At 38.2% G+C, this 18,283-nt stretch overlaps 1 protein-coding gene across 1 annotated transcript; it reads left to right on the plus strand.

The window, feature by feature from the left end:
• The first annotated feature begins 1,157 nt into the window (after positions 1–1,157).
• LOC143879986 (transcription factor MYB1-like) lies at positions 1,158–17,927 on the plus strand. Its single transcript, XM_077382727.1, has 2 exons — positions 1,158–1,511; positions 16,614–17,927. Exons 1-2 carry the CDS (start codon positions 1,250–1,252, stop codon positions 17,396–17,398), a joined length of 1,047 nt encoding a protein of 348 aa, XP_077238842.1. The 5' UTR covers positions 1,158–1,249; the 3' UTR covers positions 17,399–17,927.
• Positions 17,928–18,283: the final 356 nt, after the last annotated feature.

The raw sequence follows: 18,283 nt of genomic DNA on the forward strand, positions 1-18,283 counted from the left end.
TCACTGAAAGCCATATCGTGTTGCTCCTTTGCATGTGATGACAGCTACATCAATGAATAAGACAACATCTACCAAAAACATTAACATAGGTGGCCGTCATCACATGCAAAGGAGCGGCAAGAAGTGGCTTCCTGCGAATGTGGGTTTATGCAAGGGACAACTATGCATTTATAATGGCTGCAAGTTCAAGTGTATTAAATGCACAGCCGACCCTTGCAACCAATGAGGGAGCTCTTTCGGTCCACTTTTGTAAGGGCGCCCCTCAATTTAGAATAACTCTAATTTTATTAAGAAAATTTAATTACGAATAGATGAAGAGAAAATGCAAAGGTTGTTATTACCATGGTTTTAAATTTCGACCGAAATCTGAAATTTCGGACCGAAATCTGAAATTTCGGACCGAAATCTGAAATTTCGGACCGAAATCTGAAATTTCGGACCGAAATTTTAGATTTCGGTGGAGACCGACACCGAAATCACCCAAAACCGAAATGGTCATTTATTTCGGCCAAAATTTTCTGAATTTCGGTTGAAATTTCGGTTTTTCCGAAATTTGACCCAAAAAATCTGTTTTTTTTAATATTAATTTAATAGTAGTCGAAATTTAATATTGAATAAAATATTGAATTTGGGTTTTGTACCAGATTTTGACCGAAATTTCTAAATTTCAGGGTCCGAAACCGGTACCGAAATCAAAATTTTAAACCTTGGTTATTACAGATTTTAGAATCTGAGGACATGCTTTTACAAGTATTATAAAATTTTGGTACGAAAATACCCTTTTAAAGCCCCTTTTTTAACCTACGATATATATATATATATATATATATATATATATATTTGTTTTTCATTCTTATTTTTTTGTCACTTTTCCATTCCCTTTTTCTGAGCATTTCTAGACCATCGGAACCTCAACCTGGCTCCTCTTCAAGGAATCTTCTGTCATTACCAAAAATGCCTAATATTTGTTCCAATAATGAATTCAAATATAGCAATTTTCGAACAATGACAAAGGGCAGTTTTGTCCACACAAAAATCACCCTTGCAGTGATTTGATATTCCGGTAATCTAAATGAAGGGACTTCTCAGGCATTCTAGAAGAACATGAGTTTAAAATAGGAAAAGGGGGGTTTCCGAAACATTTGCCCTATAAATCAAAGGCACTGTCCTTACTGGAAGAATAAGAGCGACGGTTAGAAGCGGGTAGGTACGGTTGGGGTTTTTTTTCCTCTGTGTTTTACAAAGAGAAATGGGGAATGAAGAAGAGATGAAGAAAGAGATACCTGATGCTGCTGCTAATACCAGTAGCCGAGTTGGAACCGGGTCAGAGGACCGAGTCAAGGGCCCCTGGTCCCCTGAAGAAGACGCGATTCTGAGTCGACTCGTAAGCAAGTTTGGGGCGAGGAATTGGAGTCTCATCGCCCGAGGAATCACCGGTCGTTCTGGAAAGTCGTGCCGTCTCCGATGGTGTAATCAGCTTGATCCTGGTGTCAAGCGCAAGCCCTTTACTGGTCTACAGTCTTTCTCTCTCATTTTTTTTTTTTTTTTTACGCGTGTCTTTTTATTTATTTATTTATTTATTGATTGCTTGATTGTTGGTATTGGTTTTGTTTTTATTAATGTATATTAGGTTTAGGGTTTTGATTTTATTTCTTCTGAGCTAGGTAATGATAGAAATGAACCTGTTTTTTTGGGATTTATTATGGCTATCAAGACCTTGATTTTTGCCTTGTTGTATCAGGTTGTGTGTTTTTTTTCATTTTCTGGGTCATGTTTGAAATTTTAGGCCCTGTTTGTTTTGGATTTTGAGAATCGATTGTGAGTCCAAGACTGATTATTGAACTCAAAATTACGTTTTGAGATCAGTAATCAGTTTCGGACTCTCGTGATTGGTTCTCAAAATCCAAAACAAGAGGGGCCTTAGTAGTTTAGTAGTGACAAGAAACTTATAGAAGATGTGAGCTTTTTATGATTCTATGAGTTTAGTGTACCTTTGATACTAAGGCACTAGCCCTAGTAGTATATTAGTGACAAGAAGCTTATGTAAGATGTGAGCTTTTTCTGATTCTATGAGTTTAGTCTACCTTTGATACTTGAGCAGTGCCTTAGTCAATTGGTGGGATTGTGTTTTCTGTTCTTGGATTCTTTTCGTTATCTCTCCTGCGAAAGGGGGTCTTTCTCTTTCGAATTTTTAGTATCCGTAAGTGCTGGTTTCTCTGTGAAATTTGGAAATTGGCATAGAGAATTTTTTGTGATTTGAAGTAGACTGTATTCTATTTATTGGCTATGCTTGATTTCTCTCTCTATCATTTGATTTATGGTCCTTTTATTTTCGTATAATTTTAATTAATGGTGCAGGGATGCATTTTTATTTCTATCTCTTGCTATTGTATTTTTGTTGTGTCTTTGGAACAATTATGTATTTGGAGAAGCTTTTTTGAGACTTGCGAACCGTGTGTAATGTGATATGCCAGCTGTAGTGCTGGTCATGAGATACATCATTTTGCTTGCTGTTCTGTAATACGTAGTGGTTCATTTATCAAATTGATTGGCTAGGATTCACACTTAGGAAAGGCTTAAGGATTTTCCCACGTGTCTTAGTTGTGGAGAGATCTGGAATGACCTTTAACTGATATTTCTAATCCTTCGAAGCATTCCAACTTCCTTGGTCTGTAATATAATCAAACATATCTACTTGATTCTGTGAAGAGAGCTGGAATGACCTTTCACTGATATTTCTCCTTCAAAATCCTTTCATACATTCCAACTTCCCTTGGTCTGTAACGTAATCAAACAATATCTACTTAGTTTTGCTAACCAAGTCTTGGGAAATGCACAACATCTTTCGTGTCATCCCATGGGATCCTTGTGCCTCACTGAAATCGACCTTTGAAGGTAGCCAAACTCGAAATAGCTCAAAGGTCTTTGCATCTTGCTCCCTTAGATAATCACAGTTCACAACTCATGTCTACAGTTGTAACGGTCTCCACAATGACCCAAGCACAATAACCCCCTTTAGTCAGAATGACTCTTAGCACGACACTTAGAGACCCTGACACATGACAATCTGTCGACGCTTGAAGCCACTGACTCATTGTTGCTTGCATCAAATGCGCAAAGTGGTCAGTGCACGACACCACCTAACTCAACCAGCGTGTGAAAATCATTTCATGCATACTTTGGTGTGCTCTTCTTGACTGTAGATGCTTTGGCTGATGTGTGATGCCCACCCACCTTTTGGCTCTTCAAGACTCGTGGTCCAAATTGGGATATTCCCAGTCCCCAATGTTTTGAAGTTGAATTTTGATGGTCAAGCCATGCCAATAGATATCAAAGGAATCAAAAGAGATTCTGCAGGTGCTGTAAGAGTGCTCTTTTCTTGCCTTGCAGATGAGATAAATTCAAATACACTGGAGACAATCACTCTAAGACATTGGGCGAAGGTGCTGACCAGAACATTTGATGGACCAGCAATTGTAGAAAGATGCATTTCTTGTCATTTAGTGGATGAAGTTAGGGTAAGTAAACATTCCATTGAGTTTAGAAAATGAGATTGAAGAAGCCTTGGATCTTTTATTGGATTGGTAAATAGTGATGTTGGGAGAGAGGCTAATTCTGAGGCAGACTAATTAGTGCATACTGGTGTGGCTCGTATAGTTTTGGTTATTACTGATTGGTTGTGAAGTTGTGTTGATAAAGGAGGCCAAAGAAAGCCTCTCGACTGAAATGGTCAAAAACTAACCCTATGGAAAAAATAGAAAATTTATCAAGATCCTAAAGGGGGAAGGTGATCAAATACCTCAAAAAATTCTTTCTCCACACCAAAATGAGCTAGCTGACCTGCCTCACCATTGGCAGAACCAAAGACATGCATACCTCTCAACTGTGTCCAAAATCTCCTCAATAGCATCAACAAATCTCCACGGGAACCCTTTTTCATATTTTACCATCCAAAAGGCATTGAGAGAATCCCCTTCAACCACTATGAGATCAAGGAAGGAAGGTTCACATAGCAGATCCCTCTCAAAAGCGCCTGTACTTTTGCTCCGTTCATGTCTTTCTCGCCAATCGGGCCAAAGGAAGCCCACTCAACATTGCGAAGGAGACACCTAATATCTTTAGGGCTCAGGTTCCCTAAGATGACACAATCAAAGTTTAGCTTAAAAAGCCTGGGGGGAAGGAGTAGACCATACGAGTGCCGAACTGTCAGCATGAACCCTGTTCAATCGCTGAAGAAAGATTATTGTTGGTCAAACTTTATTAATAAAGAAATTTCAACCTCAATCGATTGGGTCAAGGGAAGCACCAAAACGAAAACAAAAGATTCAAAAGACCCTTGAAGGTATAAGGTGATCAAAGACCTCTTTTTCAGAAGTTTGATCTCTCTCTCAGAAAAAGACTTGTGGTCCAAATTATTTGTCCTTCATGGTACTGCCATGTTATTGCAAGGACTGTTTCGAGCTAAGGAATTAAGTAGAAACAACAAAAATGATGGTCAAATTCTTCAAAGATGGAGCAAAATTCAAAATCCGCCAAATAGCGAAGCGAAGTGAATCTTTCAAGTAGGTTTGATTGAGCAAAGCGAAGCATCTCTTGTGCGAAGCAAAGTCGGAACTACTCCTTCAAGTAGGTCCGACTAGGTGAAGCGGCGCTCTCAATAGGGGCGCTTTGCTTCCTGGCATCACTCTCTCTTGGACGCGCCGACTAGGGGCTTGTCCAGGCTCGGGTTGGTTGGTATTCCAGTAAAACAATCTTATAAGTTCTTATAAGAAAGAGTCATCCAATCTTCTCTTCTATATCCCTCAAAGATATGTATTGTGTTCTCTCATAGCTACTCTGGTTCCTACTAATTCTAACACTTCAGTATGACCAAATAAAAAATTTCTCGCTATTGTTATTCTGATAATCATAACCGAAACTATCAAACCTTTTGTTCTTAAATTGGAGAGAAACGACCTATTCCAAAATATATCAGACCTTCCCTAAATTCAAATGAAGATATTTGGCAATAAGGGTTACAATACCCTTTTGTTTATGTTACCATACATCACAGTTACATCCTGATGATGTCATCGATTGAGCACTGAGTTTTTGGCTTTATTAGTCATTAACCCTTCTGATGATGTCTTGGGCACACAATAACTCTTGGGCTGCATGAGTCCCCTCTTGGTTGTAGAGACCTTGCAAATTAGTGTGAAGCCTCAAACAGTTGCACCCTTCTTCATCTATCTTGCACAATGATTCACCTTCCATACTTCGCAAACTCTCAGAAATGGAATGCTTTGTCCAATGGGCATGGCTTAGTGGTTTGTACACTGACCACTTGCCGAGTTCTTATGATCTTATCTTCTTTATGTTTTAGAACTTGATTCGCCTACGTTGCACTGACTCTGGATTGATCCTCACTGTATTCTCCATGGTACACCCATTATACTTAAATGCTAATAACGTTGGTACCATGCAGTGCCTCATATGGCAGACTCAAAATTTTGGAAGACTTGAATCGAAGATGAGACCAATATGATGTTGGATGTCCCTCATGCGAGTTAATTTCCAACAATTGTTTCAAAATTGGGTCAATAAATTCAGTCGTTAAGGGTTATTGTTCTTTAGTCGTCAAAGAAGGAACACATCTCTCTAAGCAATCACAACATGAAGAGGGGGTTTAACTGCATCAGTACAGTAAAAAAAACTTCACCCCACACTAGTTAAAATTGAGAATTCTTTGGTGTGTAACCAAGTCATTGAATTCTGGAATACCTATTTTAATCCAAACCTCCTTCCTCGATCTCTGACTCATAACTTTCTATACCAAATTTTACATGTCAAAATCCTATCTACTATGGTCTGCGGCCTTAAAAATTGGAGCATCAATCCCCTGTCTACCAACTTATCAAGTAGAGCACAATTAGTTTTATGGTTCTCCAAGAGCATCATCATCATCACCATCGTGCTCTAGAAGTCCATTTGCTTCATCTCTTTGTGCTCTCAATCCAAAACATCCCTTGTAGCTTATATCAACCATGGAATCCACAAGTTAGAGATTCTAAGGATGAAAAATTTGTGCAAAATCTGAAAATCCTGCAAAGCAAAACTATCCAATCTTTTCTTCAAAATCCTCAAAATAACTCATTCTCTCATAGCAACCCTTGTCCCCAGTCTTGATCTCAACCATCAATGTAATCTAATGCTATTCCTTCATTACTACAAATTACTAACAAAACTTACTACTATTATGACAATTCAAAGAGTAAATTCAAAGAATGTATCAAACTGGTTTTTACTAAGTATGAGAGAACCACCCATCCCAAAATCCTATCAAGCCTTGTGTAAAAATCAAATAAAAGCAGTGCTCGTTATTTCTATAAATAGAATGATCACCCCATCGAATTTTTTCAGTAAACAAAGGTTCTACACCTTCTTGATGAGATTATCAATATAGTCAGGGAAACCCTTCTTGCGGACTCTTCTCTTTTCTATGTTCTTCATGATTATGTCCTGAACAGGTGGTGACTCGAATTGCATCACGTGCTCGTAGACATGCTTTTATTGAGACCCCCTTACTTTGGCCATCTCCATCTACTTGTGACAAGGCACGATTTCGAGATTGTTAGGGAAACAATGCCAATGATCTATCCCCTCCTATTTGCTCATGGTCTTATAATGACTAGGACTAGTTGGTCGACAAGGACTGCCAACTACCTTAGCATTGGACAGAAAATGAGACCCTCTTCATGTAATTAGTTAATTGGCCCTTTATGAACCCAAGCCAGTCCCCAAGCATTCTATGGATTCCCCTTCATAGGTAACTCTTTAGTTCATCCAAGTTTGGAAACCTCAACAGCTATTGGTCGAGGTTCTCTTATTATGGCCACATGAAATACTTTTCTGGCAATTGCCGACACCCTCCTTCATAGGACCATTCGGTGATTGTTTAGGCTTGATTTTGGAGGTGGCTTTGAAATATTGGTTAATGACAATGTTAATCCTCTTCAAGTCACAAATGTACTCCGCATCATGAACAGTGAAGCTATTTGAAAGAGTGATATTAGCTTCTTTTTTAGGACTCCATGTTGAAGATACTTGTGATGGCAATTAACCTCCTATGAGAGATATTCACAACACGCATGCTACATTAGCCATCTTTCTTATTGAATCCTTATCTCAATATTTATTTGTCAACATTCTAAATCTCTCGTAACTCCTTTGAAACATCACAATTCATCTTCATAATATGCTAAAATATACGCCCAATTGCACATTTTCCTTTTGTAGTGGGACTCTCAAGTTCTATTCTTACACAAGGTAGCTTTCTCCTCTTTTTGTTTGTCTGCAAAAATTGTGATAAGCTACCTTCATAGTGGTGTTACTCTTTTTTTCTTTTTCTTTTTTTGAATGGTAGCAAATTTCATTCATAAGGGAATGACCGAGGAGGTCATCCCTGAAAATACAAGAGAAGAGCATACAAAAACAGGAAGCAACAGAAAACACAATCAAAGCCATCCATCATGGGGGCAAAAATTCAAACAACATCAAGCCTAGCTTGTCAACACCTTCCCTAGCTAGACGGTCTGCCACATTATTAGCAGAACGACGGACATGCAAGAATATAATAGACAAGCCAACTATTTTATCCTGGATCTCATCAAAGAGATGGGCAAATCTCCAAGGAGGCACAAGAGATCCTCTAAGCCACCGGATGGTATTAAGGGAATCTCCCTCGACAATTACCTTATTCAATCATTCCTTTCCAAGCTTTTAATTCCCCGATGAACAGCTCAAACCTATGCTTCACTTGCATCCGCTACCCAATGGGTCCTGAAGATGCCTACTTGACTAAACCACCAGAATCTCTCAAAACTCCTCGTATACCTGCTGGTCCCGGGTTGCCCAAGCTCTTTGCCCGAGCCGGTGAAGTGAGGGGGCCGAACGGAAGCCAATACGAGAGTCCATTCCAGTTTCGGATAACAACGCCATTCCTCGTGGTCGACAGAGAAGAAAGAAATGAATGAATGTCCTTTTGGGACAAGAATCAAGGATTCTCTCGAGTGATTGCTTGAGTTAAGCCTTCTTGGCCTTTTTTCCTTTTTGATTAAGTCAAGGGTAAAGGTAAAAGGCAAAGCAAAGACTAGAACCATCAAAGTTAAGTTTTAACATGCCTTGGGCAGTGGGTTCCCAATTTTGTACAATTGAGACCCGCCCCTCGACACTGACACAAATCTCCTTCCATCCCTCCCATAAGTCGAAAGATGACACAAATTGGAAAGAAGGAAGCCATCTGACCCAAGCAATATTCAAAGCTGTTACTTTGATGAAAAGGAGGGAGGAAGACCTAGATACACCATCAAACACTCTGGCATTCCTTTATTTCCAAAGAACCCACAAAGTAGCTAAAATACAAACATTCCACAGGATCTTCCCTTTCCGCCTCCAGGGCACCAACGGCCAACCTTCTAACAATTGTGTTAGGTTAGATGGGAAAACCCAAGAGACGTTGAACCTGATAAGAATACTGCTCCATACCTTCCTGGCTACTCTGCAATGTATGAAAATATAATCCGCCGAGTCCTCTGCGGCTACACACAAAGCACAATGATCAACCAACAACATCACACGCTGCCTAAGGAAATCAATTGTCTGAATCCAACCTTTAATGGCTGCCCAACTAAAGGTGCATACTGATGGCAGCGCTTGTTTCTTCCAAACTTTTGCTTCAATTAGAGAAACAGGGCAAGGCAACATAGAACTGTAGAAAGGATCCACACCCGCTTATCCCCACCCCGCGCATTACTAATATAACAACTTTCTAGCACCTCAAAAAGTCTAGTGACATCAAGAAGCTCCCTATCAAAAAAGTTTCTTCTAAAAGAAGGTCTCTAAAGTCTAAATCACCTTTTCACTGCTTATTTCAAAACAGTCTTTAACCATGACCTCCTTTTGGGAAGCAACTGCATACAAACCTGGAAACGGATCTTTTAAAGAAGAATGAGAACACCAAATATGATTCCAAAAACTTATTCTATCCCAAGAATAAACTCTAAATCTGATACCCTGATTAAATCAACGTTTCATGCGCAGAATATCACGCTAGACTGACACCCCAGGTCTCATGAAAACGTCCTTAGATTCCCAATGACCTGGTTTCACACCATACTTGTTTTCATTCACCGTAGCCCACAACTGTGATGACTCCTCTCCAAATCTCCACAACCATTTTCCCAATAGAGAGTAATTAACTTCCTTAATTCTCCTAATTCCAAGACCTTCCCCTTTCACAGGTTTACAAACATCATCCCACTTAACTAATGGGAATCCCCTCTTCTCTTTTGAACCTCCCCACAAAAACCTTCTTTGAATTTTCTCGATGCGCTTCACAATACTAATTAGGCAATGGAAAATGGAGAGCTAATATATTGGGATATTCGCCAAAACTGATTTTATTAGTGACCCTGCCACCCCTGGACACAAGATTCCGCTCCCAAGTATCTAATCTTTTCTCAATACTTTCCACTATAGGATCCCATGCCTGTAATTTTGGCCTGGCCACCCCAATGGAAGCCCTAAATAAGTAGTTGGCTGGTTATCCAGGCCGCACCCCATAATTTGCGCAAACTCGAAAGCTAAAGATTGATCCATATTTATGGCAAACATTCTCAATTTGCAGAAATTAGTTCTATGGCCAGAATGTAAAAATCCGAAATTGTCTTTGATGAAAAATAGATATACTGGTAGAGAATTTTAATTCTTAGATCATATCAGTTGTTGTATCGTGTTAATGTTTCTAGAATATCAATGAAGTGATTCCCTTTATTGATCAAAAATAAATTCGGCCATAAAGGGAATTGGTGGGGTGGACTTCTTTTATATCTTCAATTGGCTCCAGAGAAAATATGCGTCTACAAAAGAATTTTGGTAGTTTAGTATGAGAGCAAAGGGATAAGTTGAAAGGTATTTTGGGCATTTATATGTAAAATTAAAATGGTTTTAAAAATAAAATTTCACGAGTTTTTAGTGGAACATTTTTTGAAAATTTGGAAAAGTTTACAACTTATTTATACAACATTCTGCTATAAAGCTGATTGTGTTGTAAAGATACTAGTGAGAGCTCAAATGGCATTTGTTGTTGACTATTTTCATTAACTGATCATTAGAGTGATATTTTCTCGATGAATAAAAAAAAAAGTGAAATATCGTAGCAAAATTGTCACCATCATTTTCTTATGGTTAAGAAAGAGTTTCTAGTGATATTTTAGTCACCATATGTTATTATGAAAATAGAAGTTCAATCACTTGCTGGAATTAATAATTTGTTGGTACTTGGTACTATTGGCAAAACAAAATTGGAGCCTATTGTAATTTTTCCATATGATTGCCTCTTTTGTCAAACTTTAGTAAAATATAAGCATTCTACATTTGTTGCATGTAGTTGTGTTCTTGCAATGCATGCGGGTCCTGCTGTATATATTTTACCCATCTATTGTGCACATCATGTGTGGGCCCCACCCAGGATTAGCCATATGTTTCGCTTCTTGCACAGCTTTTATTTAGAAGTGCATGTCAGCCCCATCACACATTCGTCTTTTCTTGCTTATGTATTGGCTGGCCTTCACATGTGGATCCCATCTCACCAATAAAGTAATCACACGGTGTGCATCAGTTGCTTTGATAGTTTTAGTGCATCACATGTGTCATCTTTTTAGTTTTAAGGAATTGAGATGTTAGGCTTAGGAATGGGAGATTGTTAATGAGGGTGCATATGATAGGTGGACAAATCATCATAGAAATAAAATACTAGATAGGATGTGAAAACAACAAGACTTACGAAGAGCATAGCAATATGGGAAAGTGAACAGCATGAATGCAAAGGCTTCATGGCAGTCTGGTGAGGAGGAAGAGAAGTTTGCTTATGCAATTTTTGCCATAATTACTCGAGGAGGGAAAAGGTTTACCTTACAATTATCGTCAAAATCTCTTGTGATGATCAACCTTACAATTATTGAAATTTATATATTTGGGAGCTTTATACTCAAACTTGTTTCAAAAAACATCAAGTACCCAACATGGGAGCTTGAATTTTCTCCTGTTTTCTTAAATATCTAGTTGATGAGGACCAAGGATAAGGTGAAAAGTTAGAGAAACGCTGTAAATGGCTTGGTTACTACATATTATTGTTAAAGTATAAAAGATAAATAACGCATTTCTCCAACGGCTTGAGCTATTGGAGAAGTTGGTAAGTTAACATGGTATCAGAGCCAAAGGTCTCGAGTTCAAACCTCCCGGATAGCAAAAATCCACATGCGATGGTCGGCCCAAAGTGGGACCACATGTGCCACGTGTTTGCCAAGTGGGCCACACGTGCGGGGGAGTGTTAAAGTATAAAAGATAAATAACGCCTTTCTCCAACAGCTTGAGCTATTGGAGAAGTTGGTAAGTTAACAATTACCAACCTTGATCAGAATATATAGACCAATTGGTACATACGGAAAAAGGTGGACAAGCAATTTAAGAAAACACATATCCGAAGGGCACATTTGATCAAAGATTTTCAATTTTGAGTCTTAATTTCATAATAAATTGACTAGCTTTATTCCTGTTGATAAATCTTCTTTAAATATGCCTACATGTCTTTCACTATTTCACAAGGATGAAGTCTCAAATCAACACTTCTATAAACAAAATTGAGTAACCTTGTAATAACACTAGGATTATTTTTGTTTCATTGAACATAGCTCCTCAATAACAATAGTTTTTGGTGTAATCTATCTATCATACGCCATAACTTCTTCCCCTCAACGAACACCCAAAACTGAAATTCCAGTTGGTCATAATTCTTCTTATCTATTCTCAACAAAAATAAAATAAAATAAAAATTCTTCTTATCAAATTCGACTGAAAGCAAAGCATGCTAGATCTCACTAGAATATAGGTAATTCAGAGAAAAAAGAAAGAAAGTGTGCCAAAGATTGTCCCAGAATCTCTGATTTGATGTATAGGAAGATCAAGTCCATCTTGTAAGCGAGATACCACACATACGTCAATCAAAACAAGTCAAGAAACTCTAATACTAAGGAAGACAGACTTAAAACCCCAAGAGTAGAATTAATATGAAAGGAGAGAAAACACATATTCTGTGTCAAATAACTTACAAAGATAACATACACTAGTTGCAGTCCCGTGCGATGCACGGGGCGAAGAAAAAATTATGATCGTGATAAAATGAGATATGATCTTGATAAAATCTGGATATGTGAGAAAATATTGATAACCCTAATAATTTTAGGAGATTTAATCCGTAGAGAGAGATTATTTTAATCAATCCTTGATTTTAGGCGATTTTTCCATTACTTGATTTTAGGCGTTTTTTCAATTCCAAAATAAGAAGCGTATTTTAGGAGATTTAATCTGTGGAGAGATATTATTTTAATAATTTTTGGCGATTTTTCCATTTCTTTGTCAATACCAATATAAGAAGCGTTTTAAATTCCGGGTGCCACATCCCCTTAACAAGTTTTACATTTCGTTATCAATGTTACGTGTATATAAAAGTAAATTCCTTTTCGTTTTCCAAAAGTCTAATTATTCAATCGAAACTTATCTTCTCACCTATTTATTTGCGCTATTTTTTAGGATTTACGTTTAAATGCGTTAATTGCGTTTTGGAATTCTCTCTCGTATAAAGCTGAATGCGATATGCAAAAGGGGTGCCATGTGGCGCCACCCCAGCTTGTCGCATCCAGAGGGGGTGCCACGTTTTAAATTCCGGGTGCCACATCCCCTTAACAAGTTTTACATTTCGTTATCAATGTTACGTGTATATAAAAGTAAAGTCCTTTTCGTTTTCCAAAAGTCTAATTATTCAATCGAAACTTATCTTCTCACCTATTTATTTGCGCTATTTTTTAGGATTTACGTTTAAATGCGTTAATTGCGTTTTGGAATTCTCTCTCGTATAAAGCTGAATGCGATATGCAGAGGGGGTGCCACGTGGCGCCACCCCAGCTTATCGCATCCAGCTTTATATATATAGATAGATTTACACATAAAGTAGCTAAATAGATAACTTTATAACTTTACTTGATTTTATCACAATCATGAAAACAAAAGGAGGCACTGTGACTTAAAACAAAACTAAATCAAACGGTGCCGGTCTTGAATGAAAGATCACAAATAATACATCATAAAATGATAAAAATACCTGAAGTATATACATTTGCAACAAGGGTAAAAAAGGAAAACTAAGACTTCAACATATCCTATCGACTTTCTTCGCATAAGGAGCTATGAGATTCAAGAACTTAGCAGGATTTTACATCTCCAAAGGATTGACAACATGCTAAAAAATGTTAGAACATATGGTCAAAATGACGTTTTACATGGAAGCTTGAACTAGAGCGTGTTTCGGGAACGACCTCCTAGATATGCAGATTGTGCTTCCCAATTAGGTATAATTGTTAACATGGATCAGTTTGGGTATGACCTAGAAAGGGGAAGAAAAAAATGAGGAGATGACCTAGTCATGCGCTAGAGGCAGAGGTACTAGATTTGTAGCATGGCATTACGCTTTCATTCAATTACCTCTCCAACGAAGTTTTGGATTGAAGGAGATCATTTCTCATAATCCGAAAGTTGTAGGAAGAATCTCCTCTTCCCCGAAAATGTTTCTCTCACTTTAGAGGGAAAAGGCTTATTCTGGCAAAGTACAAGATCAACCAAATTCTCATTTCCTTTGGAAGGTTACAAAAGGCAGAAAATATGCCAAAATTTTGGATTTCAACTATAATAAGTTAAATTTGTAATCACCATATTCCTACTGAATAATACTCTATGAGGAACTCCTTTTGTAAATTTTGCTTTAGTGCTTATAAAACTAATAATTCATGTTATCTAAAGAAGACATAGATAAGATCAAGAGAAAGGTGGGAGAGCAAAGGGGCTTTTAGGAGGGGATGGAACCGTCTACTAAAATAATACATATAATTTGTGGGAGTCAAGACGAACTATACCAAAGGGTATAAGTTCTATATTTCGAGTTCCTCCTTCTTTGGAACCCTTTATGTCATAAATCATAAGTAATAGACTACAAGGAAATTGTTCTTACCACAAATTTTGGATCTTCAAAATCCCAGAATGAATTTCAAGCTGACCTCCCTTAAATGCTCATAGGTGCTTCTTTATCATCTCTTTAACCTTTTCCGATTCAGAGCCATGGCCTAAAATTTTGCCTAGTCAACATTGGCTTGGCCAACTTGGCATGGGTCTGAAACTTGAAAAACTCACTTGTCAATGGAAAACTTGTTAAACTTGGTTGACTCCACCAAATAGACTCCCCTTGGCCGTTAGGCGAGTCTATGTGTAACATGGACTTGTAATCATTTGATAAAATCCTTGCTTGTCTTCATCGATTCATTCAGTGGCACTTGGATTCCTCAAGTGATCCCTTTGATGTTGTATATGGGTGTCAACTGATCAGGACGGTGTGATGAACCTTGAGGATATAGCCCAATATAATTAGGATCTGGGCAATGATTTTGGTTTTTTGAATTCGAAACAAATCCAAATCTTAGGCTTCGAACAAATATTGGATCGGATTCAAACACAGACAATATCCGCGGACATGTTCGAGATCAGTTTTGGGTCTAAAATTTTATTATAATGCCCCTAAAATTTCTAAGATAATATTTTTAATGCTTAGTAATTTTGGTTTTTTTTTTTTTTTTGAATTATTGATAGAGATACTTGAAAATGATTATTCTTTTCTTTTGCATTTATTTTCTTCTCTTAACTTTTTTTCATTTTGTTATTATGATCACTGATGGAAAATCTGGTTTTTGTCAGACTTCTAGTCTTTGTTCTTTCCTCCCCATCTCTCTCTTGCTTTGATCTCAGGTTTTAGATGTCTTGGTGTCCTTTTTTCTTTGCATAGTGCTTAGCAGTAGGAATACATTAATACCAGCTGAGATGGGTGGTTTCTGAAGAACTAGAGTCGTGGACTTGTGGGGACTTGTCACACTCATGTTGCTATGTCAAGAAGAAAGAGAAAAATAATGAAATTGTCTCCTCGTAGTCTTCTAGAGAGTGTTAGAAAGGACATCGAAAAACAAACGAAAATAACACAGATGGATAAAAGATTCATTGAAAAGGTGCAAGAAAACTACTGCAATATCTTTTATATTTAATCATATCCCTCCCCAAATGACTGAGTTGCCACGTTCTACTATAACAGAGGCAAGCCTAAGACCTAAAGGGCCCGGTGCTTTAGAACTCTTTAACACTCTTGGAAGATCGGGTGGAAGACTAGAGAGATTATAATGGCACCTACAAAAAGATATGGAAGAAGATAGGTTGCGCTTTTATATGTGATGGTTGGATCGGTCCAATTCCAACCAAAGGCCATTAATCAACTTATTGGTGTATAGTAAGGATGCTAACTACCTTTTACTGTCATAGAGAAATTGGTGGGATAAATTGGGGAGGGTCATGTGGTTCACGTAATAAAAGATAATGAGGCAAGCTTCATACGTGTACATTTTTCTCATTGTGAGTAATAATAGATACTATGCTGACATATTGTTGATGAGTGCCAACTAATCATTCTTTTCATTGCAATTTTTTGTGGTCGGATCTTAGATGACCCGGGTCTGAACAGGCATGGATTCAAACATCGAATGTTAGATCCAAGGTATTCTTTGATTTGGATCTACTCCAATTAGTATCCAAGCAGATCTTGACTTGGACATGGGGTAGATCTGATCCGAATCCGGCCCTCTGACCTCCCCTAATTCATATTTACTTGGATGCTCCAATTTTATGGCTGAATGAAATTTTGGCTCTTCTGGACACTTGACACCTCTGGACACACCACGACACTCATGTACGAATGGAGTTTCAGACTGACATCATCAAATGTGTCAAACTTTTTTTTTTCAAATGTTTTGAACAGTTGGCATTACATTTATGGGTGTTCCATTCTCGACACTTTGAAAATTAAAAAGTTCATGTATCCAACACCCTTAATGAGGTGTGTAACTTATAAAATTGTTAGGGATTTGCTAGAGACCATCGCAGAAGGCCTTTGGAAGAGGTCCCTAGCAAATCCCAAATTATTAATGTCATCTAGTTTAGTTTTAAACATTATAGTTATAAACTAGGTAAGTAACTTACTTTATGTTAACCTTAATTATAGTTTCCTTTTAAACTTGATAATTTTAAAATAGATATAACATGCTTTGTTCTAAACTTAATAAAATCAATTGGTGTTAGCTTGACCATGGCAGCCTACTTTGGTATTTAAACTCTAAATTTAGAGCAATTGGCATTGTATTTTCTTATTTAATCAAAATTCAAATGTTCATTGTACAATGATTCAATAAATGTTGTGCATGTAGGCTACAATAGTACAATCTATTTTATTTGGCTGCGTCTCTCTAATGTTTTGCTCCAAAAGAAGAATTGATGATACAATTATAACTTTTTGCCTTTAAGGGTTTCTGTTTAAATCACAAATTAATAAAATCAGGTAGTTGACCTATGGCTGGACATATGTGGTGCTTCTAAGTTTGCTAGGAACTTCTGTGCTTATTTATATGGATGTGATAGGAAGAAGTGTGTTGCAGATGAAGAGGACCGGATTATAGTTGCGGCACATGCAATCCATGGAAACAAATGGGCGTCAATTGCGAGGCTCCTTCAAGGGAGGACTGACAATGCAATAAAAAATCACTGGAACTCCACACTGAGGCGCAGGTGTGGCGAGTTTGACAGGTTCAATGCATCATCTTACGATGTTTTGGAAGAAGGTAGCATAGACAAAACAAAAGGATCTTCAGAAGAAACTCTGTCATGTGGGGACGTGAATTCGGGAAAAGATGTTGCCAGCCCCATGGAGATTGTCTCGGACCACTTTGAAGACAAGGCTCAAATGGGAGATGATCATTGTAAGACAGAAGCAAAAGAGGCACCTAACCTCTTTCGACCAGTGGCGAGAGTAAGTGCATTTAACCTTTATAATCCTGCAGATGGTACAACAAACAGCTCTATTGTGTCAAGACCAGTTCCATTACATGGGCCTTTAATTCAACCCCCCAAACCTGATGTTGGGATCTGCAAATTGCTCGCCAGTGTTTACAGTGAACCACAGGTGCCTTCTCGATGTGGGCATGGTTGCTGTCAGTCCCAAAGCGGGTCCCATCCTCAAAGCTCTTTGTTGGGGCCTGAATTCATCGACTTTGTGGAGCCTCCACCCATCTCAAGTCATGAACTGGCCTCAATAGCCACGGATATAAGTAACATAGCTTGGCTCAAGAGTGGCTTGGAGAACAGCAGTGCCAAAGTATGGGATAATTCGGTGCTGTCAACCCAGATGGCTCGGCAGCCTTTGACATTACCAGCTCAAAGTTGAGGAGTCTTAAGTTGAACAGAGAGGTATTTAAGAGTCTGCAAAAGAACCAAAAATCAATGGGAGGCTTTATTTCATCTTTCCAGTGAGTGTTTCACCACTGCAATAACTGAGTTGAGCTTTCTATTCTGGATGGTAAATAGGAAATAAAAAAGTTGCATTAGAATGCTTCTTTAGTGTGGAAGATTCAACATCGGCAAAGACCAACATATACTTGAAGAGAAGTAGCATAACCTGTATGTAACTGGGGCGCTATCTAGAGAATTCTTGCAGAGTAGATTTTGTCAAAGGAGCAGCAGAGATTTTGCTCATAGTGCCCACTTTTCTCATCTTAAAGGATTACCTAATCAGAAGACCATTTAGGTGAAACCTGTGGATCTTTGCCTTTCTATTATTCTCTTGGGTGTCAACAATGCACTTGTGGAGACTCTCCTGAATTTGGTATTCAAATGGTCAGCCAAGTGGAATGAAGCTCTATCTCACATTGTAGTCATTAAGGTATGGAAACATGAATTTGTGACTTTATGGTTTATGTCATGAATCTTAGAATGTGCCCTTCAGGAGGGAAGAAAATGTTTAGGTCACCATTGAAATCCAATACTTTAGTTTAGGTCACTTGGATATCGTCGACGTGTTAAAGGAAAGTAATTTGAGGACGCTGCAGGGGGAGGCAGTGGCAGTCCTGGACGACTTCTGGCTGTGTGCCCTATTTGCGGGCTATACATCCGCGGTCTGGCCCACAGGCAGGGTGCCCAGCTAGAGGCATCTCCCCTATGGTGGCCTGCTAGTAAAGGCATGGTAAAGGCTAACTATGAAGGATGATCAAGATGGAGATGGCGGCGAGGCTAAAATTGGAATTTTAAAAATAAGGTTGTAATGTGACCATGT

The sequence above is a fragment of the Tasmannia lanceolata genome, unplaced genomic scaffold (genome assembly GCF_043159265.1).
Source record: "Tasmannia lanceolata isolate RefF3 unplaced genomic scaffold, GAP_Taslan_0.1 ptg000006l, whole genome shotgun sequence".
In the NCBI taxonomy this organism is placed as follows: domain Eukaryota; kingdom Viridiplantae; phylum Streptophyta; class Magnoliopsida; order Canellales; family Winteraceae; genus Tasmannia; species Tasmannia lanceolata.